The 22,825-nt window shown below is 42.8% G+C and overlaps 1 protein-coding gene across 1 annotated transcript; it reads left to right on the forward strand.

The window, feature by feature from the left end:
* Positions 1 to 6,361: 6,361 nt before the first annotated feature.
* On the forward strand, positions 6,362 to 7,309 carry LOC143404493 (olfactory receptor 2A12-like). Its single transcript, XM_076862609.1, has one exon. It carries the CDS (start codon positions 6,362 to 6,364, stop codon positions 7,307 to 7,309), a length of 948 nt encoding a protein of 315 aa, XP_076718724.1.
* Positions 7,310 to 22,825: the final 15,516 nt, after the last annotated feature.

Here is a 22,825-nt window from a genome sequence, read left to right on the forward strand (position 1 = left end):
TAAGAAATCATAATGGAAATTTGATGTATGGAACTAAAGGGTAATGTTTCCACCTTACTGTGTTCCACTTCTGTAACTCAGGAATAGGGACAGATTGAGTAGGGATTATCCCAGGCATAAAGGAATTCACAGCGGAAAACCTCTCCACTGAGGATCAGGATTGTCTATTTCCTGCTTGGTTTTTCCACTTGCAGCTCAGGTGGAGACCTCAGGAGCAACTGGGAATCCTGGAATCCGGCTGAGGGCCTTCATTCTGCAGGTAACCCAGCCATCAGAAAAGCTTAGAGCAGACTCTCCCTCTAGGCTAGAGATTGGGTGGTCCTGGCCCATCATCCCACCCCTAAGCAGAGTGCAGTGTAGGCACTGTATAGTCCCTGGGACCTAGATGGGATCTCAGCTACCTGGAACAGCTGTTTGACCTGGGATAGTTATTTTACCTCTCTGATCCTCAGTATCCTCCACCTGGCTTGTCTGGATCATGACACTGGGTGGAGTATTGATTAGGAGCACAGCTTTGGTCAAACAAAACTGTTCGCAATCCCAGCTCCACACAGAACACTTAATGCTCCAAGTTTTCATTTTTGTGTATGCAAAATGGAGATAATGATACTGCAAAATTTAAGATATATCAGCTGTCTGGCCCATAGTGATTATACAAAAAATTGCAAATATTGGGGCTGGGGCTGTAGCTCAGTGGCATAGTGCTTGCCTAGCCTGTGTGAGGCACTGGGTTTAATCCTCAGCACTGCATAAAAATAAATAAATAAATAAAATATTTTTAGAAAAATTTCAAGCATGATTATGATATAAGGAACACAGTTCCAATTTATAGAGGAAGCAGAAGTTCTGGGAATCCACGTGACTTGTCCTGGTTAGAGTGACCAAGTCTAACTACAGATCCTTGGCTCCTGTGCTGCTGCAGCTGCTTCCCCAGAGGTTGTTCTTGGGAGCCATTAGCTGCTGAGCAGAAGGGCGTGATGATCCCTGTGGCTGTGGGTGGAAGTGTCTGCTGGGGCTGCCATCTGGCATTGGGGATGTTGGGTGGAAACAAGGATCCAGCTTGGGAATTATGTGCAGGATTAGGACAAGAGGAGAGAAGGAGACCCAGACAACCCCACACGCCCTCCTAGACATAGGTGAGAGCAGATAAGGGCTACTGTATTGTCATGCAGACTGGAGAGGCCGGAGGAGAGGTGTTGGGGTGGGAGGGTGGAGGTCAGAGCATGGGGAGCAGGGTACTTTAGAGAATTCATCACTGATTTTAGCACACACCAAAGTAAGTGCGTGCTCTTATTTCAGTACGAAAGGGTTTTTCTGAAGGGCAGAGCCACAGTCTCCTAAGTGTCCTTGACCAAGGCAGAGAGCCCTGTACCTGGAGGTAGGTGAATAGTATTGGAGCATCTTTTTCTGGTGAGGCTGTGTAGATGCCCTTTTAGGGGCTGACTTTCAAGATTGTCACTATCCCCAAAGTTTAGTGCATCTCTGAAGTTGTTCAGAGCAGATCTGTGGGGTGGCATTGAGGATGGAGGGAGGTGAGTGCAACCCAGAGCAGATGAGAGAAAAAGCCAGAACTTGCTGGCTCTAGACTCCTGCCCAGGTTTTGCCACCTCAGACCAGACCCTTCCCAGATACAGAGGCTGTGGGGAGCACTAGAACTGCCTTTCTCAGCTGGGGAGAAGCATCACGGTTGAGGCACTGGGGCTGCATCTGACTCTGAGGACAGCTTCTGCCTGCAATGCTCAGGGAGGCTGCAGGTTTCAAGCAGCCAGGAAAGATATGCTCCTGCAGGAGGTTGTGTGGAGGTGGCAGCCACTGAGCCAGCTGCTAGGGCCCTGGAAGTTCACCGCTTGCTCCCTGGGATCAGATGCCTGACCCCTGGATTCTGTCTTCCAGCTTCCATCCCTTTCTAGACAAGAGGCTCTTTCCTGACTTTGAGGTCCTTTGTGTCTCCTCGTCTGTCCTTCTGCTCATTGACTTGGCCTCTGTGTCTCTATTCTGCCCAGCCCGGCTCTCTGGCCTGACCCTGGTCCATCCTTGCTGCTCTCAGGTGAGGGTATTCCCCTCTCTCCCCACTCTGTCTTTCGTCTCCCAGATTCTCCTGATGGTGCCGGGCTGCCACCAGGTCTTCTCTCTGGTATTGCAGGTGTCAGAACTTAAAGAAGGCTGCCCCCACTTACCCTCATACCCCTGAGCCAGCCCTCTCTCCTCTTCCCAGATGACACTGTGGACTCCCTGGGAATATGGATGTGACTGGAGAGGACTGTGGGGAAGGGCCAGCCCTGGCCCACCTGCCTGGCCTCTGGCTTCCCATTAGAATGCCTCTTCCCTTCACGCAGCTGGCCAAGAAGGAGATGATGGTGTGGAGAGCAGGGGGAAGAAGTGGACGCACAGGCTGGGGTAGGGCAGGGCAGCCCCGGCAGCCTTCAGAACAAGCCTGGCATCCTTCCCTTCCTGCCTCTGCTGGGCCTGTCCCAGCTTTACTCATTCTGCTGTGGGGCCACAATTTCTGCTCCTCTTGTCCCTTTTCATTTGCATTCTACTTCTGGAGGAAGCTTCTACTCTGGAGGAGGCAGGGATGAGCCAGTAAGTGAGTGGATAAGTGGTGAGAGAGGGAGGGCGCCCTGTTTTCAGGATCAGCCAACCACACTCTTTCCATTGACAGCTGTGACCCTGGGCAAGGCATGACACCTCTTTCCTCATCTATAAAATGTACATAGTAAAAATGCCCACCTCACAGGACTCCTGTTCAGCTCATAGACATGCTGCTATAGCTTTCCCTGTTTCCTAGGGCAGCAGTTTGTGCTGACTGGGGGGTGACCACGTTCATTGTTAAATCTTCCAACTATTACTCCAGTTATGGGGATAAAGTAAAATAATTCATGTAAAGCACATGGATGTTATAGTTCCTGGCACATAGAAAACTGTTATTATTAGAATTATTATTATTTATTGGGACATAGTTGAGAGAGAGAGGAGAAAGATCCATGATATTTAGTACCAGCTTTCCCAACCCATCCATGGACTTATGGCATGATTTCTTCGGAGGGTCTGGTGACCTCCTGCATAAATGATTTTTTTTCTTGAACTCTGAGGAACAGGAAGGAAAATTAAAAAGAGAAAGAAAATATAAACATTCCTTTTTCTTTTGTCCTGGCTTCCCAGAACCTCCCAGTATGTAGATCACTCAGTAAGTATTTATTGGTGTCATGATGTGCCTGGCTCTGTATTCAGTAAGGACATTACAGAGGAAAACATGACAGCAGAGCCAAGCTGCTCAGTGGGCACGTGTCCAACCTGTAGAATTTTCAGGTGAACCAAGGCTGGCCTTCAGCTAGGACAGGGCCCAAAGGGCTGACCAGATGGCAACCAGGAGGTCTGGGTCCTCATCTCAACTCTTTCCCAAACCCCCATCATGCCAGAAGAAATGGGTCTCTAACTGCAGATCAGTGTCCATGTCTCCTCTCTGAAGACGGCTTCCAGGACTAGTGGGAGGCTTTGCAGGCCAGCCCTGTACTTGCTGAAGATCTCTCTAAAGGACAGAGCCCACCAACCTGCCTGGGAACCTGGAGACCAAAACCAAGTCTGGCCTGAAGGAATGCCGAGGTGCTGTCCTAACTCTCTTAGCCTTTCACCAGCAGATTCATGAAGGAGCAGCCCCACTAGATTTTTGTTTTAGAAAGAGCATTCTGAAGGCTAGTGCAGAGAACAGGCTGGGCAGAGGTTCAGTGGAAGAACTGAGATAAGAGTCCATGAGAGAGAGAGAGAGACGCTAAGTGTCTAAGCTGACATTGGCAGTAGGATAGTGGAGGGACAGGTGGGTGGAGGAGGCATTCTGGAGGGGCAGCAATGGACCCTGAGGACAGATAGGATGTAGGGGATGAGATAGGAGTTGAGGGGTCTTCCCAAGTTCCTGACTGGTTTGATTGGATTGCTCTCACAGATGCCATCAATTACTGTGTGTGTGTGTGTGTGCATGTGCACACACATGTGCATATATATATATATATATATATATATATATATATATATATATACACTAAATTCAGTACAAGCTTCTATGTGCTCATGATTTGTCTTTCTGACCTAATAATCCAGGACTAAAAGACATTCTGTAAATCGAGGGCTCTGACTGGTTGAGTTCTAGTGAGCTCTGGTTTTGCTGGAAAACCCTACTGCTACTGAAGAATGAGTGAGATTCTGTTTCTCCCATACACTCCCTCTCTGAGCCTCAGTTTCCCTATCTGTGAGATGGTGATGATGATCCCTACCTTATATTTCTCACTGTCACAATGTGGCTCAGAGAGAATGAATGTCAAGCATGCTGTAAGGAATGTCCCACAAGCTGAATTATATATTTTGGGTTCAAAGGCACAAAGTCCAGGCTCTTCATGGTAGGTAATAATGTTGCTACTTGTTCTTCCTCACATGGGGTATCTGCTTTCTATGCTTTAGAGTTGGGTAGTTTTTCTCCCAAGTAGTTTTCATACTTTTGGGAGAGTCAAGGAGGGGTGGGGACCCAGGGAGCCTGTTTCTGACTCAAACTCCTGGTCGTGGAACAGGGTCACTTTGCTGGTTTAGAGATAGCAGTCCCATTTTGACCATGGTCAAAATGTCCCCACAGTTCAACCTGGTTAGACCCTCCTAAACACCAGTCCCTCAAAGAAAATCCTACTCACTGGCATTGTGTGAAAAATGAGAAATGGCAGCACATGTTCCCACTCTAAGCTTCAAGGTAGAAAATTCTGACATCCTTGGGATGTTTCTTCATAGGAAGAATGTGGCTCGCAAAAATGTGTTTTTCCTTTTTCACAGCTGAGACCTGGAGAAATCCGCTAATGGCCCAAGTCTCATAGCAGTGAAGTCAGGGCCAAGATTCAAGCAGAACCAGCTGCCTCCACTCTGCCATGTGGTTTGTCTCTTTAAGACACCTAGCCCAGGTACTACTATCTTTTGTGCAGGTAGAGAAGCTAAGGCCAGCCTACAGAGACAATGTAGATTATAAAGGCTTTTTGGTGAAAAATAAGATTTAATAAAAACAATGGTCTTCCAGCTACCTGGCAGCTATTGGATAAGATCTGTGAAGGTCCCACAAAGGTCCTCAGCACATAAGAGGTTTAGACTGTGTGCAATTCTGTTGGCCAAAGTGAAGAAACCACCTAAGTTATTGAATGTAGGCACAAGGTTCTTATGAAGCCTCTCACTCCAATGCTTCAGAGAAGAAGCTGATTAGAGAACAAGCAGGCTGGAGATCAGATCAATTAGTGCCAGGGAAAGGAGTAACCCCAGCACCATCAAGGTTGCTCCATTCCTCAAGTATCAGCAATGCAAATGGCATCTCTTTGGAGAGGTGTCCTTCCCTGTTCCCATGAAGAAACTGACTCAAGCTCAGACAGAGTTAAGAGGGAGTAAGAAGCTGAAAGAGTGGAGGGGACGCTGGCTTCTTAGGTAGGAGAAACAGAGGTAGGCACTGGTGGGGGGTTAATTGACTGCAGGCATCCAGGATGGGGGAGTGACTTCTCAGGACGTTTGCTTGTGTACCTTGGATCTGAATCCCAGTCTTATGTAAGGAGAATCACTCAGAAATGCAGGTAGCACTAGCCGAGCATCAACTACACGCTAAACTTTCTGTGATGATTTTTGGGCCAAATATCTTTCAATTTTTGCAGGAAATCTGTGACAAAGAGATATTTGTTCTAATTTTGTACTTGTTCAAAGCAGTATCAAAGGATGGGGGGGGAGGGTAAATGACTTGTTCAAGGTCATTTAGCAAATTATACAGCCAGGATTGGGAAATCAATGTTTGATCTAATACACTGCAGCCTGAAATGGGGTGAGTGGATAGTCAGAGATTCATCTTGCCTAATGAAAGACTAAGGGTAAAATTAAATTAGAAAATTAATTTATGTATTTGCAATAAGTAAGTGGATTCTCTTCCGGTTTCAGGCATTTGAAGTTTGCCAACTTGCATGGGGTCTGCACACCAATGGTAAGCTCTAAATACCTGGGTGTATGAAGGAGAACTGGATGTTAAGGGGAATTAGTGATCAGCTTGCCCAATGCTTTCATCTCAGAGCAGAAGAAACTGAGGCTGAGATGGGAAACTACTAGTGGATTTGAGACCCAGCTAACCCCAGATAAGAAAATCTCCTTTTCATAAATCTTCTGGAAGTGGTGAAAAAGATAAAAGCAGGTAAGGTGGGTTGTCTCTTTGCCCAGGGAGAGCTTAGAGATTATGGTGTTCCATCAGAATTTGACACCAGCCACTACCTAACCCCTTAAGTAACCCCAGCTCTTAGTGTATATCTTGACAAGTCCACTGTCTAAATTGGTGCCTCTCTTTTTCATTGAGTGGTAAAAGACAATGCAAAAGCTCAACCAGTCCTTTGTGAGTGAATTCATTCTTCTGGGTTTCTCCCTGGATCCCAGAACCACACCCCTGCTCTTTTCCATCTTTCTGATGATCTACCTGTTGATTATTCTGGGCAACGGCTTGATTACCATCCTCATCTGCCTGGATTCCCACCTTCACACTCCCATGTACTTCTTTATTGGCATTCTTTCCATGTTGGACCTGGGCTATACCACCACGACTGTGCCCCAGATGTTGGCACATCTGGCCAGCCAGGAGAAGACCATCTCTTTTTCTAGCTGTGTGGCTCAGATGTACATTTTCTTGGTATTAGGTGTCACTGAGTCCTGGCTCTTTGCCATGATGTCTATTGATAGGTATGTGGCCATCTGCCATCCACTCCGGTACAAGGTCATCATGAGCCCATGGCTATGTGGGGTAATGGTCATTTTCTGTGGACTCTGGGGTGTCATCTCTGCTCTTATCTACACCGTCTTTGCCATGCGCCTGCCCTACTGTGGCCCCAACAAGATTAACCACTTCTTCTGTGAAGTTCCTGCAGTCTTAAAGCTGGCTTGCGCAGATACCTCACTCAATGACCGGGTGGACTTCATCCTTGGTTTTAGTGTTATACTGATCCCACTGTCCCTTATCCTTATCATTTATGTCAACATCTTCATCGCCATCCTGAAGATCCGTTCAGCACAGGGGAAGCTGAAGGCCTTCTCCACTTGTGCCTCTCATATCACTGTGGTCACCATGTTCTGTGTACCAGCCATGGTCATGTACATGAAGCCTGGCTCTAAGGCCTCCCCAGAAGAGGACAAGAAGCTGGCTCTGTTCTACAATGTCATCTCTGCTTTTCTCAACCCCATCATCTACAGCCTCCGGAACAAGGACGTGAAGAGGGCTTTCCTCAAGGTGACAGGCTGGGCAAGGTCACAGAATGAGTTTGCCTAAAAGGACAGAGAAACAATACTCAAAAGTGCATGCTGGCCATGGTCCTAAACATTGGCCGCACCAGTTCTCACTCCCCTTCAGCCTCTAATCACAACTCTGTGCGGGTCCTTGGAGACCACCCACTGATATAACAGGATACTGTGAAATGTCTTCCAGGCACATCATATCTTTCGTCTCCTTTTGTTCCACAGACTTGGTGTTCAGCAAAACCGAGCAATTAAAGTCTTTAATTGGGATGAAGGGAAAGAGTTTGGGGGTATACCCCATTACTGAATCATGAGAAAGTTTCCCTATCCTCTGGAAACCATAGTCATGGTATTAGGTGAGCTGAATACAGGGGCAGGAGTGCTGTCTTAGAAGATTTCTGGCCCTAGAGGAGAAGTGAGTTTCAGATATGCTGGGTGGAGACAAGTTGGGCTGACTTGAGGCCAGGTGCAATCTGACCCTCCTGGCCTTCTTAGATTCATCTCAGATTGGTCTATCTTCCTCCTTTCACTTCACATGAATTGGTCTTCTGTCATTGCCTTTTCTGTATCAAACCTTCCACGTACCCTACACTCTCTCCTTACCCTACCCTCCCTCCATGCCACCCCAAAGGACTGTTAATTCCTATTCATCCATCAGGTCTTGGCTTAAACTGAAGTTTCTAAAAGAACACTTTTCTTGAGTCCAAAAGAGTTGAGAGTGAGTTTACCTTCAAAGCATCCTGTACCTCCTCTCACATAATAATAAAGGTGTGTGGCTCAACTTCTTAGTTCTCTACTAGATACCAAGGCAGGAACCCTGACAGCCTAATTTACTGCTGTTTGCTCAGAACATAGCACCCTGCTTCCCACAAACTGGTCTTCAACAAATAGGTTGTGGGTGAGGGAATGAACACCACACTTTGACCTGATTTCTAGATTATTAATTTTCTATTCAATTGTATCTCGTCTGTCATTAAAAACAGTAATAATTAACTCGTATATTGTTGGTGAGACTGCAGGTGCAATAACTCTGGAAGGCAGTGAGGAGATTCCTCAAAAAACTAGGTGAAGTAAGCCAAATTCAAAAAACCAAAGGCCAAATGTTTTGACATGAAGATACTAACTCATAATGGGCAAGGGGGTAGGAATGATGGTGGAATCAGTTAGACATCATCATGATATAATGATGTGAAAGAGCTTTGGAAGCCCCACGTGGTGCCTGGAATCCCAGCGCTCAGGATGTTGAGGCAAAGGATCGCAAGTTCAAAGCCAGCCTCAGCAACGGTGAGGCTCCAAGCAACTCAGTGAGACCTGACTCTAAATACAAAATAGGGCTGGGGATGTGGATCAGTGGTTGAGTGCCCCTGAATTCAAACCCTGGTACACCCCCGCCCCCACCAAAAGAATAAAGAGCTTTGGAAAATGTGGCAAATTAAATAACTGGGCCACTGGCTTCTTCCACTTTCCCAATTCCTGCTTCAGGTCTGTTCTCCCAGACCACAGGCTCCTACCTCTGTCCTACACTTTCATTGATATTTAAACATTGAGCGTCAAAACTACACATTATCTCAAGAACAGGGACTAATATCACAGCCCCATTTCTTCTCTTGGTTGTTTCCCATGCTCACTCTTAGACCAAGGTACTGGGACCACTGCCTCTTGGTGAGACCCACTCACTGGCCAAAGTGCAGGGGGTGCAGCATCCTAATGGGCATGCAGTCCTGGGGTGATGTGGGCCCTCTCTGGCATGAGATCACTTGCTCACCATGACTGTGGCAAGCTGAGAAGCCAGCAGTGTTTGAAATGATGACAAGGAAGCGCCCTCAAATTTCCCCACCTTGACCCCAGCCTCCTCCTCCCTCTGTTCCTTCAACAGCTCCTCCTCCAACCCGCCTTCCTCCCCTGACTACTCCATCTTTCTTCTCTCCATCTACTGTCCAGCGCAACGCCTCCCTCTCTGTCTTTTGCCCTACCTGGTTCCCTCCTCTAGCTAGTGGTGCCAGTTCCTACTACCCCACCTTAAATATCTCCATGCCCAGCTCCTCCTCCCTTCCTTCTGGACCACCCACTCACCAGCCTATTCGTCTTGTTCCCCTTTCCTGCTACTCCTCTGTCATGGCCCCTACTCCTCCTCCCAGCCCCTCCTTCTAGTGCCCTGCTCTCTCTTTTTTTTTTCCAGCTTCTTTTTTTAAAATTGATTTTATTTTTTTAAATACATGACAGCGGAATGCATTACAATTCTTATTACACATATAAAGCACAATTTTTTATATCTTTGCATAAAATATGTTCACGCCAATTCAAGTCTTATACATGTACTTGTTTGTTTTGCATTACAATTCTTATTATACATATATTACCACAATTTTTTATATCTCTGTCTGTATATAAAGTAGGTTGACGCCCAATTCGATCTTCATACATGTACTTTGGATAATGATGTCCATCACATTCTACCATCCTTGCTATCTCCTCCCTTCTCCCTTTCCTTCCCTCCCCGCTGTTCTCTGGTCTCCCAAAACCAGACTGAGCCATTGATGACTCTCATTCTGGGGATGGTGTCCCTCCTCTCTGTGCAGTTCAGAATGGCCAGGATCTGAATGCCCAGAAGTCTGACCTGGGGAACCCAAGAAATGCAGGCAAGGGCAAGCCAAGCTTCAGCCTGGAACATCTCTCTGGTGAGTTCCAAGCCCCTGGCTCAGCCAGCTTAGTGTCTAGGCAGCCTTTGTAGCCAGCAACCTCACCCCTCACCCACCCCCACTGCATTGTCATCTGGGTCATGGACCTCTGCGGGGTGTGCAAAGTTCTGGTTAGACTTTATGTGAACAAAACCCTGGCTCCTGTACCTTAAGGTGCTGCATGTCCCTGAGGAGAGGGTGAAAGGCATGAGGGATGCAATCCCCCATTGCCGCAGTCTGGCTGGGCAAACTAACCGGGGGGGTGACAAGCAACTTGTGAAGGTTGACACAGCGGGAGCCGCTTTATTGTAGGACAGCAGAGGTATATATACTAACTGAATACACAGTTTGACTCAATTTAGCATCATCCAGTTACAGCAATCAGTCATTAAGGAATCCTCGTTATCTTAATAATTATACACAGCTTAACTTGACATAATCTAGACACAGCAGTCAGTCATTAAGGAATCTCCATCATCTTAATGGCTCGCTGGCGTTACTTCTCAAACCACTCCTCCTGGCAAAGTGCCAGGAGCCGTCTTGACTTGTCTGTGGCCCTCAACACCCCATCCTCCTGTTAGAGCTCACATGGAAATGACAGTGAAGGGGGACATCTAACTAGGGAAGTCAGAAGGGTCCTTACAGACACAGGAGCCAGTGATCTTGGAATCGATCTTGAAGCTGTCATAAGCCAGAATCTGCAGCGGTACCTAAAGAGATACTAAGCACATGAAAAGAAGTTTGCTGCCACCACAGCACCAAATGCTGAACGTAGCTTCTGGAGATGTAGTGGCTGATACCCATCAAGTTAGATCCGTCCTTGGCCACTCTGTGTGCCCAGAGGGCCTTGTCTTTGTACAACTGCAGCAGCCAATGCAGATCACTGGGGAAGGGAGGAGCACAAAAAAGAGTCTTCCAAAAGCATGACTTGTGTGATCAGAGTTTCATTAGTTGAAATTGGTTTACAAAAACTACATTCATTTTCTTCTGGAAGCTCAGTGTCCTGGGTAACCAGAAATGTCCTTGTGTCCAATAAGTGCTAGAAGAAAGAAGAAAATGTGAAAATAATTTTTTCTTCTTAAAAAATATACAGTTTTTAGGGCTGGGGTGTGACTTAGTGGTTAAGCACCCTGGGTTCAATTCCCAGTATCAAAAACAAAATTAAAAGGAATGGGAAAGGGAGCAGCTGAGGAAACAATGAAGGAAACAGAAGAAAACATTCTTTTAAAAATAACTGAAGCTATACTTAAGAATGAAGAGAAATAATCCTGAAAGAACTCTAATTCAGAGACGTGATAATTTATTGCATCTACAGAAGACTAAAATGATGTAAGACAGAACAATTAGAGAATAATTTGTGGGGGATAAAGTGAAATAAGTTAAATATTCAATAAAATGATTAGAAAAAGAATTAAAAAAATGTTTCTCCCAAAGTAGGACCAAAATATGAACTTAGTAGATGTTCATCCTCTGAAAAATTCCAGAATCAGAACAAAGAAAGTGGCAGAAAGGTTAGGTTATCAAGTGGAATTTCTCCAACAGGAAAGAACTTGAATCCTTCTAAATATCCTAGTTAAAGAGGGAACACAGGCCCACACCAAGGCATGTCATCGTGAAGTTTAAGATCTTCAGGAGAAAAAAAAATCTTCCAGAGAAAAGAACAAGAATGAGACACACCAGATTCCTCATCTGCAACACAGGAAGCATCAGCACAAAGACCCAGGACCTTCAACGTCTTAAGGGAAAATTTTAGCAACCAAATTGAGGCCATTTCAGAAATGTGTGGAGATAAAAAGTCTACCTCTCATATTCTTTTTCTTAGGAAGATACTAGAAAATGATGCACAATGAAATGAGGTGTAAACTAAGAAACTATGGGATCTGGAAAGTAACTGAGCCAACTCAGGTCTAGAAGAGTGCTTATTCCATGACAGACCTGAGCTGCAGCAGGAAAATTATAAGACAGATAAAATGGCAAAGCATCTGGACAAAGCCAAGGACACGGAAGGAAAATTAGGCAAGAGAAAAAATGTGCAGGTGATCATTAAGCCAAGGGACAACCCACAGAGGAAATCTGATCACAATGTATCTCCCTCGACAGCAATTGATTATGATGTCTTTCTTTGGAAGGATTGGGAAGAGGAAGAGAGGGAGGTATAGGTTAGATCTTTACCTATTATTTTTTAAAAAAGGGTGATTTGGACTCCAAGTCTGATTTTTTGATATTTATTTGTTTTAATTTGTTTCTCTTTGTTGTACATGACAGCAGAATGCATTTCAATTCATCGTACACAAATGGAGCGCAACATTTCAATTCTCTGATTGTACGTGGTATAGAGATGCACCATTCATGCAATCATACATATTCCTAGGGTAATGATGTCCATCTCATTCCACCATCTTTTATATCCTCTTAACCCTCCCCACCCACCCCTTTGCCCAATCCAAAGATCCTCCATTCTGCCCCCACCCAAATAGATCAGCATCCATTAATCAGAGAAAACATTTGGCCTTTAGTTTTTTGGGATTGGTTTATTTCGCTTAGCATAATATTCTCCATCTCCATCCATTTACCACAATTTATTCCCTTTTAATGCTAAGTAATATTCCATTATTTATAATAGATGGGAATATTATTTGCTAGGTAAGGTCCTTTCAGTCTTGAATTTTTAACCAAGGGTGTATGTTTCATAGACAACTTCATGGAATTTTTTTATAAAAAGAAATCTTTATTTGCTGGCCTTTAGCTCCCACCTTTGTACCCCATGAATGAATTCCTGATCTCCCTCAAGGAAATCCATGAGGGCTGGGGCTATAGCTCAGTTGGTAGAGGACTTGCCTCCCATGCACAAGGCCCTGGGTTCAATCTCCAGAACTGCAAAAATTAAAAAAAAAAAAGAAAGAAAGAAAAAGAAAAAGAAAAGAAAGAAATCTTTGTGAGAAAATCTTTATCAGAGAAGCCTGTAAATGAGAAGCACTTATAACAGCTCAACTGCATTTTCAGAAGGAAAGTCTAAGCCTCAAAATAAGACTGCTCTTCAGTAAATTGATTTAAGAAGTAAATCTTGCTCCCACACCATTGGCAAAACTTAGGTCCAATAGTACCAAATCAATCAAGAAGATTCCAAAGCCCTATGTCTTCAAATTAACTCTAAAGTGTCCTTATTTCCCTACATCTTTACAGAGGTGTCTGACCTTTCTGGTATTTCTTAATGGCCTTCATCATATGGTCTTCTGCCACTTCCTCTTCTGAAGAACCTCTATTTGCACAGGGATAGTCACAGCTGTTCCAAACCATTTCTCCAAGTGTCCACCTTCTCTCAATAATAACACTGTGTTAAAAAACAAGCGTTCTGGGCTGGGGCTGGGTAGAGCGCTTGCCTAGCACCTGCAGGGCCCTGGGTTCAATCCTCAGCACCACATAAAAATAAATAAAATAAAGGTATTGTGTCCAACTACAACTAAAATATAAATGTTTTAAAAAAAACAAGCGTACACAATACACACACACACACCCCAACATGTGAGTGATTAATACCACTACCATTTAAATTTTACATATATGTGCCAAAAATGATCTTAAGAGTCCCATGTATATTCTCAGTTCACCTTTGTAACAAGTCAGTGAAGTTCAAATTCTTTAATCTACTAAACCGAAACACAGAAAGTTCATGTACTTGTTCAAGTCACATAGCAAAGAGTGTGCAGAGTGGAAATGCACACCCAGTAGCCTAGCTCCACTGTCTGTACTCTTACCCCATCGCACAATCCTGCAGATCATGTTTAGGTCTATTCAATTTTTCCCATTGGTTATACTTAGGCATATTAAACATCCAAATCACTGTTACTAAGCATGAAAGTACCAAAAAGCAAAAACAATCTCCCTAAAAAACAGAAAAGAAAAAAGTGTTAAGGACAAAAGGAAACAATACTGTAAAGCAGGGCTTCTCAATCTCAACACTGCTCACATTTTGAACAATGTAATTCTTTTCTTTTTTTCTTTTCTTTCCTCCCCCCCTCTCTTTCTTTCTTTTTTTCATATGGGGATTGAACTCAGGGGCACTCGACCACTGAGCCACATCCCCAAGTCCTATTTTGTATTTTATTTAGAGACAGGGTCTCACTGAGTTGCTTAGTGCCTCGCTTTTGCAAAGCTGATTTTGAACTCGTGATCCTCCTGCCTCAGTCTCCCAAGCCACTGGGATTTCAGGTGTGCACCACCACACCCAGCTTGGTCAGGGTAATTCTTTCTGAGAGCCGGAGAGGCAGGATGTGTCCTGTGAATTGTAGCAGCAGGCCTGCCCTCTACCTATTGGAAGCTAGTAACACTGTCTGCCCTAAGATGTGACCACTGCAAGAGGTCTCCAGACAGTGGCAAATGTTCCCTGAAGGGCAAATTCACTCCACATTGAGAACCACTGCCAGAAGTTTTCCTCTAGTAACAAGTGAGATAGAAAGCTTGAGGTTTTGTTTTTTTCTATGCTCAATTAGTTTATATAGGTTCCTAAATCAGTTGTGTGAAGAACATCCTATTCAGCTGGGCATGGTGGCCCATGCCTATAATCCCAGCTATTCAAGAAGCTGAGGCAGGAGGATTGCAAGTCTGAGGCCAGACTCAGCCTAGACCTAATAAGACCTAACTCAAAATTTAAAAGTTAAAAAAAAAAAAAAAGGGTTGCGGACATAGCACAGAGGTAGAATGCTCCTGGGTTCAATCTCTAATACCAAAAAACAAAGAGTAGCAACAAAAGCCTCTGAATAAATGGTATTTGGATAATCAGCTTTTTTGTTTATAAAAAAGAGATCCCTACCTCATACCACAACAAAAATAAATTCTTCATGAACCAAAGCCTGGAAAAAGACTATATATGGAATATTTTTATAAATTTAGGATGTAGATTACATTCCTTAAAGGACATATACAACTATAAGGAAAAAAGACTAATAGATTTGCCATCAAAATTACAAAAAAAAATTCAAAAGAAAGATGATAATATCTATAACAAAGATATGTGACAAAGATGAAATATTTGTAACATACAGCACACAAAAGAAAGGTAGAGTCAGTATATAAAGATTCAGAATTACATAATACATAAAGAATATATGAAGACAAACAATAAATGTTGGTGAGAGTGTTGGGAAAAAGGCACACTCATACATTGCTGGTGGGACTGCAAATTGGTGCAACCAATAAGGAAAGCAGTATGGAGATTCCTTGGAAAACTGGAAATGGAACCACCATTGGACCCAGCTATCCCTCTCCTTCGTCTATACCCAAAGGACTTAAAAACAGCATACCACAGGGACACAGCTACATCCATGTTTATAGCAGCACAATTCACAATAGCTAAACTGTGGAACCAACCTAGATGCCCTTCAGTAGATGAATGGATGAAAAAAATGTGGCATATATACACAACGGAATATTACTCAGCAATAAAAGAGAATAAAATCATGGCATTTGCAGGTAAATGGATTGTGTTGGAGAAGATAATGCTAAGTGAAGCTAGCCAATCCCAAAAAAACAAATGCCGAATGTTTTCTTTGATATAAAGTGACTCATAGTGGGGTAGGGAGGGGTGGAGCATGAGAGGAAGACAAACTCTAGGGCAAAGGGGTGGGAGGGAGAGGGAGGAAGCAGGGGATTAGCAAGAATGGTGGAATGTGATGGACATCATTATCCAAAGTACATGTATGAAGACATGAATCGGTGTGAACATACATTATATACAACCAGAGATATGCAAAATTGGGCTTTATATGTGTAATAAGAAATGTAATGCATTCTGCTGTCATTTATTTTTTTAAAAAATAAAATAAAATGTAAAACCAATGAGAAAAATGAAGTAATACCAGCAATGCTGAGGAAAAAATAAATAAAGATATATCTAGGACATATAAATAACAATTTTAAATGAAAAACTGATAGTAAAAGTAGATCAATGATATGAATAGAAAATGCACAAAAATAAAAATTAGTATAGCCAATAATTATTTGAGAAGATGTTCAACCTCATTATAATCAGTGAAATTCAAATTCAAGATGTTAATTCACATATCATAATAGCTAAATATGTCAAGGAGTGATCTTTTTTCACAATTTTGAAAATTCGTAGCCTTTTTTCTTAGACTATAAAAATTGTTCGTTAATTATAGTTTGGTTTAATTTTTTAACATATATTTATCTTCCCAAACTACTGTTACAGTGAAGAGATAATCAAGGTGACCCGATGGTCAGTGATCATGATTAGTCTTGATTCAGTAATCATAAAATTCTCATCACTTCCAAGGAGTTCCACACGTGTCTTTGGCTTCATCCTGTCATGGAGTATTAATACTTGGTTTTGATTGAGATGTAGGGTTTGGATCATTGACACTCTTTGGGACTTTAACTGGAATAGTATTTGTGTGTGTGTGTGCGTGCAGTCAACTGACCTACCATGGAGCTATACCCTCCCAGAATATTGCTGTTTCTGTAAGTATCTCTTAAAAGTAACTATAACTGCCAGGCACAATGGTGCATTCCTGTAATTCCAGTGGCTCGGGAGGCGGAGGCAGGAGGATTGTATATTTAAATCGAGCCTCAGCAAAAATGAGGCACTAAGTAACTCAGCAAGACCCTGTCTCTAAATATAATATAAAAAAGAGCTGGGGATGTGGCTCAGTGGTTAAGTGCCCCTGGATTTAATCCCCGGTACCAAAAAAGAAAGAAAGAAAAGTAAATGTACTTTTGATCTAGTTGCACAAAGTATATAATTTAAATCATTTTTTGCTGTGTTACAATGTGATTATATGCCTTCACCATAGGTAAAAACAGAAGAAAAGCATATTTCTGTATATTCACAAAAATGCAACCTTAAAGCATATTTCTAAAAAGTTTTAAAGTAGACTTAACCTCAGGTTTGGGTACTAGTATTGAAGACAGGATCAAAGGTAACTTTCATTTATCTGTGATGTATGGATGCTTGCTGGTACAGTTAGAGAAAAACTAAAAGGAATTAAAAATAATGACAATGTCAGGAGTTTCTGATACAGCCAGGTTATCACTGGTCCTTGAGCAGCCACTTAAGAACTAGCAGAGACTACATTTAAGGCTTCTAAAAGCTCTGCTCTTCAGTGCCCGTCTTGCATGTCAAGCCTAGCTCCTCAGGCAGCAGCACAGGGCTCCTGAATTCAGGGACCACCCTTGGATCCTATGTGTGGCTTGAGGTGTAATGATAGGACTTAGATCCTGAGCCACTGAGACTCTCCCTCGAGCTCTTCTAGATTGACACTTCCCAGGAGGACAGAAGAACTGCCAATCATGCAGAGAGCAGCTCCCTTCTAATCCCAACTGAGCTACATATAATGTCTTGAAAGTCTCTTCTCCTCCTCCTTCCCCCTCCTGCTATGAGTCTCCATGTTTATTCCCCAGTTTCTGGAGGCCACTCCTGGGTCTCTCTGCCCCTGGAGCCCTTTCTGGCTGTGGCCCAATTAAGCCACAGTTGAGTAGCTCTGAAGTGAGAATTCCTGGGAGGCTTGTTAAGTTCAGTTAAGAAAATGGAAGGAACATCATGAAGAACTTAGCTTATTAGGCAGCTGGGCCAACACCAGCAGCTAAAAGGTCAAAGAGACTCAGTGTCCCTCAGAGGCACCTGAAGAAATTTGTTTTAACTTTTCCCTAAGTGGATCCCAAGTGTGCACACTAGCTGCTAGCACAAACCCAAGATACCATCACCAATACCCTGTGTCGTCATCATAACCTCATCAATATTATCCCAATCAGTATTATATCACTTTCACCCAATATTATCCTAAATCTATCATCCTTTCTGTATTATCCCTAAAGCAGAGGGGAGAGTAAGACATCATGTCCCTGAATGTACCTTTTCTGTTCCTGAAAACCTAGCCAAGTTAAGGGACCAATGAGAGCAAACCTGGGCTGAAAAATCCAGATACGTACTACCCTGAAGGACACCGGCTTCCTTCTTTGCATACTGGGAACTAACTCAAGCCACTTTCTTGTATATGCCAAAATACTTGCTCCTTGAGAGCCGGCATACAAGCAAACTAAGCAAGCTCATGCTGATGGTGTCACTGCTTCAGCAGCCTAAGATATAAAACCCTTCTCTGAGGGCACTGTGGAAAGGATACATGTCTCTCGTCCAGCTGGCTGCTACTGGACAAAACACCGTGAGGGAGAGAGGCACTGCTTGGCAAGACACTATGAGAGCAGAGGTGTTATCAGCCTGTCACCACTGAACTCTTTTTATAGCAGTCTCTGATCCCTTGGAAGCTTTCCCAATAAATCATATAGTTACCATGCTGTTGATTGCACTTTGTTTGGCCTGGCTGCAGTGTCTTCCTCTGCCCTGACACAGCTGGGCTGTAGATAAAACTCTTTCCAAATTGCTTTGTCATGCTCAATATCATTCCCAACTCATCACCTCACTAGCATTATCATCAGTATTATCATCATTCCCATCACCATTACAAACTCCGTCACTCAGTTTCACCCTTCCATCACTCCAAGACCATCGCTACATGTATGTCTGCAGCTCATGAGAGCAGCCCAATATCCTGAAGACTCAGAGGAGAAGTCTTTATTTTAAAACAGACGAGAAAAAATATTTTAAAATAATTGTGTGATTTCAATCAGTTACAAAAAGACAAAAGCACAGCATGAAAGAAGATAACTGACGGAAACAAGGAGAATGCATTAAGTGCAATAAAATTAAGTTGGACACTGGAAACAGTAAATGGAAAGAGAGACCTCTTATAAAAATTGAAATATTCCCCAGAATGCAGGGAAAAGATAAAATGATAAAATGTAGGATCAGTTGCTGCCGCAGTCCGGCTGCAGCAGAATTTCCGGGGGGTGACGAATAACTTGTGTATGTTGATGCAGCAGGAATAGGAGCCGTTTATTGTAGGATAGGAGTGGTATTTAAACATTTTACACAGCTTATCTAATTAGCATAAAATAGATACAGCAGTCAACCAATCAGGAATCGCCACACTTAATGGCTCGCTTTTGTTACTTTACAAACCACTCCCTCTGGCATTTTGCCAGGCGCCATCCAGACTTGTTTACAGACTCTAACAAGTTGCTTTGATACATTCTACAAATATTAAAGAATTTCTAGAAAAGAAAACACTAAATGGATCAGAGGCAATATACAAAAGTATGACACAGGAAAACTTTCTGAATCTCAAAAGCAATACTTTGATAATCAAATGTTCCATTTATTTTAGGAAGATTATTAAGTGAGTGTGTGTGTGTGTGGTGATTCACAAGTCCCTGCCCTTCTCCCTGACTTTCCGCCTAACTAATCTTTCTATTCCTTGTACATGCTGTACTCCTTCTGACACTATGGAACTTGGAAGGTGTGGTTCCCTACCCCAGGGCTCTCAACCCTCCACCATCAATTTCCTCTGGTTATCTCCTACTTTGGGATTTCATGCATCCTAAGGAATGATCTCACATATCCTTGTGCCTCCACAAGGAAACCTTCCCAGACCTCTCCACTCCAGTTAGGCCAAAAGGATGTATCATAAGCTCTTGTAGTGCCATGCACCTTTCCACTTGAGTACATCTAACAAATTGGATTCTTTGATTCCTATCTCTCTTCCCTTCAGTTATGATCTCCACAAGAGTAGGGACAAAGAGCCAAGAAAATTCTCAAGGCATTCTCCAAACAGGCTGGATTCACACTGCACCAGTCTCATCCATCCACAAAGCTCCAGGGGATGTAATCACCATTGCTCACCTCCTCACTGGGCACATGTCCAATGGAATTGTGAGATGGAGGTGGAGGAAACCTGGAGCTGCTATAGGACAGCCGGAATCTCTCCACAGTTTGTCTGTCCTGTGTCTTGGAGATCCCTTATTTAACCAGTGAAGAAAAAGGAGGGCTGGGGTTGTGGTTCAGCAGTAGAGTGCTCACCTCACATGTGTGAGGCACTGGGTTCAATCCTCAGCACCATATAAAAATAAAGGTATTGTGTTCAACTACAACTAAAAAAATATTTAAAAAAAAGAAAAGAAAAAGGAAGTCCCAGTTCCCTTTCCTTACTAAAAGAGAAAAGAGTCACATTGCCTTCCAGCTAGGAGATAGATCACGCCAAATGCTTCTAATTCATTGACCTTCCTCCCACATTTCAAGTCTTTTCATGTAATCCACTAGAACAGTGCTGAAGTGATTTTCACAGGGCTGGTTTGTGTCTAGAAACTCATTGAAGCTCTTTGAAAAAGCAGAGATTTAACTAAACTTTAGAGCTAATAGAAAACATCCCAACTTCATGTTCTGAGAAAATGGAAGATAGTGAATATAAAAAGGGAATCAACCATAATTCCACTTCTTTAAAACCAATAGCATTTTCAGTGTATTTTCTTTTGTTATTTTATCAAGTTCATATTTTGTATAAATTTGCATTCCCTGTACACTAGTCACTTATTTGGTAGACTTTTTTTGCTTCATTTTATCATATGCATTACCCAAAGTTGCTTCACATTCAATATGTCTATCATCTTTAATGGATGAAAAATAACATGCAGATGTTGACAGCATTATAAAAACAATACTGAAATGAGCATCTTTAAACAGCTGTAAAATTCTGCATTTTTAGAGTACTTCTTTAGGAATTATTACTAAAATTGATGTCCTAGATTACGTTGAACCTGATTTTGCTAGCCAGCATCCATTCCCCATGCTTCCAGTAAGATATTTTCAGTAGAAACTTAGGAACCCCAGAAATTCCAGCATATTGTTTTGTATGGTTAAAATAAAGAGATGATTAAAGTATGATTTCATGAATCACATGTTTATGCCATACAAAGAGTTTTTAATTTTGTTCACAATGCTTAATGTTGGGGAAGGTGGGTAATAAGAACAAATCTCACAGAGAATACTTCTGATAGATGAGATACATTAACCACATACAGTGGAGGCAGACCTCTGTGGACAATAATGTCTAATTGAAGTTCAAGGTGAACCTGTAGGTAGCTTGTCCAATAAGAATAGAGATCACAGTGACATGTAAGGTCCTTGGATGTAGACAGCAGTGCCCATGTTGGTGGGGGAGGCTTTGGAGATCTACCCAAAAGCCAATAGATATGGTCCTGTCACATCCAGAACTCTCAATCTTTGGATTGTGGCCAACAGAGGGTAGTCCCACCATGGCCTAAGCTTTCAAAGTCCAACTCTTAGGTTTATATGTGTTCTGGAGTCCACTAGTTGAGGTCTATAACACATGTGAGGTCTGAAAAAGTGTTATACAACTTTCTCACTGGGCAGGAGTATACTCCAAGTTCTTATCACAGCAAAACATTTTCCACTTGTATAGTAAATTATGTAAGTGTTTGCAATCATTTCAAAGCTACATAATACTTACTGGGTAAGTTCTGTCAAATTTTACATGAATAACCATATCATCAAAGAATAAAAACTTTTTGCTTCTTTTTTTCCTAATAGATTTTCTTTTCTTTCTTTTTCTTGTCTTATTATCCCAGCTCAATTCCCTGGTTCATTGTTCAGTAGAAGTGGTGAGAGTAGATATTCTTGCCTTGTTCTTGATCTCATGAAAAAAATTGGCCATGTCTTGCACCAATAAATATATTTTGACCTTAAGAGTTTTCATAGTGTTCTTTAATCAGGTTCAGGAATTCTCTAATATTCCTATTGAGCTGAGAGTTTTATCAGGAATGGATGTTGGGTTTGGTCAAAATCTATTGAAGTTTTTCAGGTTACTTGTAAAGTGAACTACAGTGATTGATTTGGGGATGCCAAATCATTGGTATGTTTTTCTCTTGTAATATTTTTGTCTGGTTTGGGTACCAGGGTAATGTTGGGCTCACAGAATGAGTTGGGAAGAACATACTCTGTAGACTTGAATAATTTCCAATTTGTCAAGATTTGTTTAATATCCCAGAATATGGACTATGTTGGTGATACATTTTGTATGTTCTGGAAAGAAATGTTTATTCTGCTGTTATTGGGTGGACTGTTCTATAAATATCAATTAGGTCAAGTTGGTTGATAATGTTGTCAAAGTCTTTATCCCTGTGGATATCCTATTTGCTCAGTTGATCATTGAAAGAGGAGAATGTATATATCTGACCATAGTTGTGGATTTGTCTGTTTCTCCTTGGAGCTCTCTCGGTTTTTGCTTCATGTATTTTGAAGCCCCTACTAGCCAGGATAGATTTCCTTGAAACCTCCCAAAGTGACCTTAACCCAGCCCACCCATCCTGACCTTCATAATGGTAACAGGAGTTCATCTACATCAAAGCCTCTGTGTTTGTGGTTGGGGGGACTCCCTGCAACCTGCTGGTCAGACTCCCCACACATCCCGGGGACTCCTTGGTCCTTGTCTCCATGGTACACAGACCTGGAATTTTCTTGGCAACACAGAATCACGGGAATGGGCAGGCTGGGAAAGACACTCCTTCCCCTCCTTCAATAGGCTTTGAGCTCTGGCCCAGATACAGAAGCAGGTAGCAATAATGACAGGAAAGGTCAAAACTGAATCCATCCCTGTGGAAATGTGAGCTCGGCAGGACTGAAGGCTTAGGTTTCTACCCTGCCCTGATATTTGGGGTGGGTAAGATGGAGGAAACCCCCTCCAACTCTTCAAATGATGTGGACCACCTCATTTCTAAGGGACAGTTAGGACTCAGGAATGGAAATGGCATGATCACATTGCCGATGACCACCATCCTTTCAGCAAATTTGCTTGGGGGGGTGGGGCAGGAAGGTGACTGTTGAAAGCATGAAGAGCGCAGTACTGGGCTCCTCCCCCTTATCCCCTTCTGTTGGGGAAAGCAGTCAGATAATCTTAGTACAAGGACTTAAAATATTTGTAACATACAGAACCTCATCAGTGAATGCT

The sequence above is a fragment of the Callospermophilus lateralis genome, chromosome 7 (genome assembly GCF_048772815.1).
Source record: "Callospermophilus lateralis isolate mCalLat2 chromosome 7, mCalLat2.hap1, whole genome shotgun sequence".
In the NCBI taxonomy this organism is placed as follows: Eukaryota; Metazoa; Chordata; class Mammalia; order Rodentia; family Sciuridae; genus Callospermophilus; species Callospermophilus lateralis.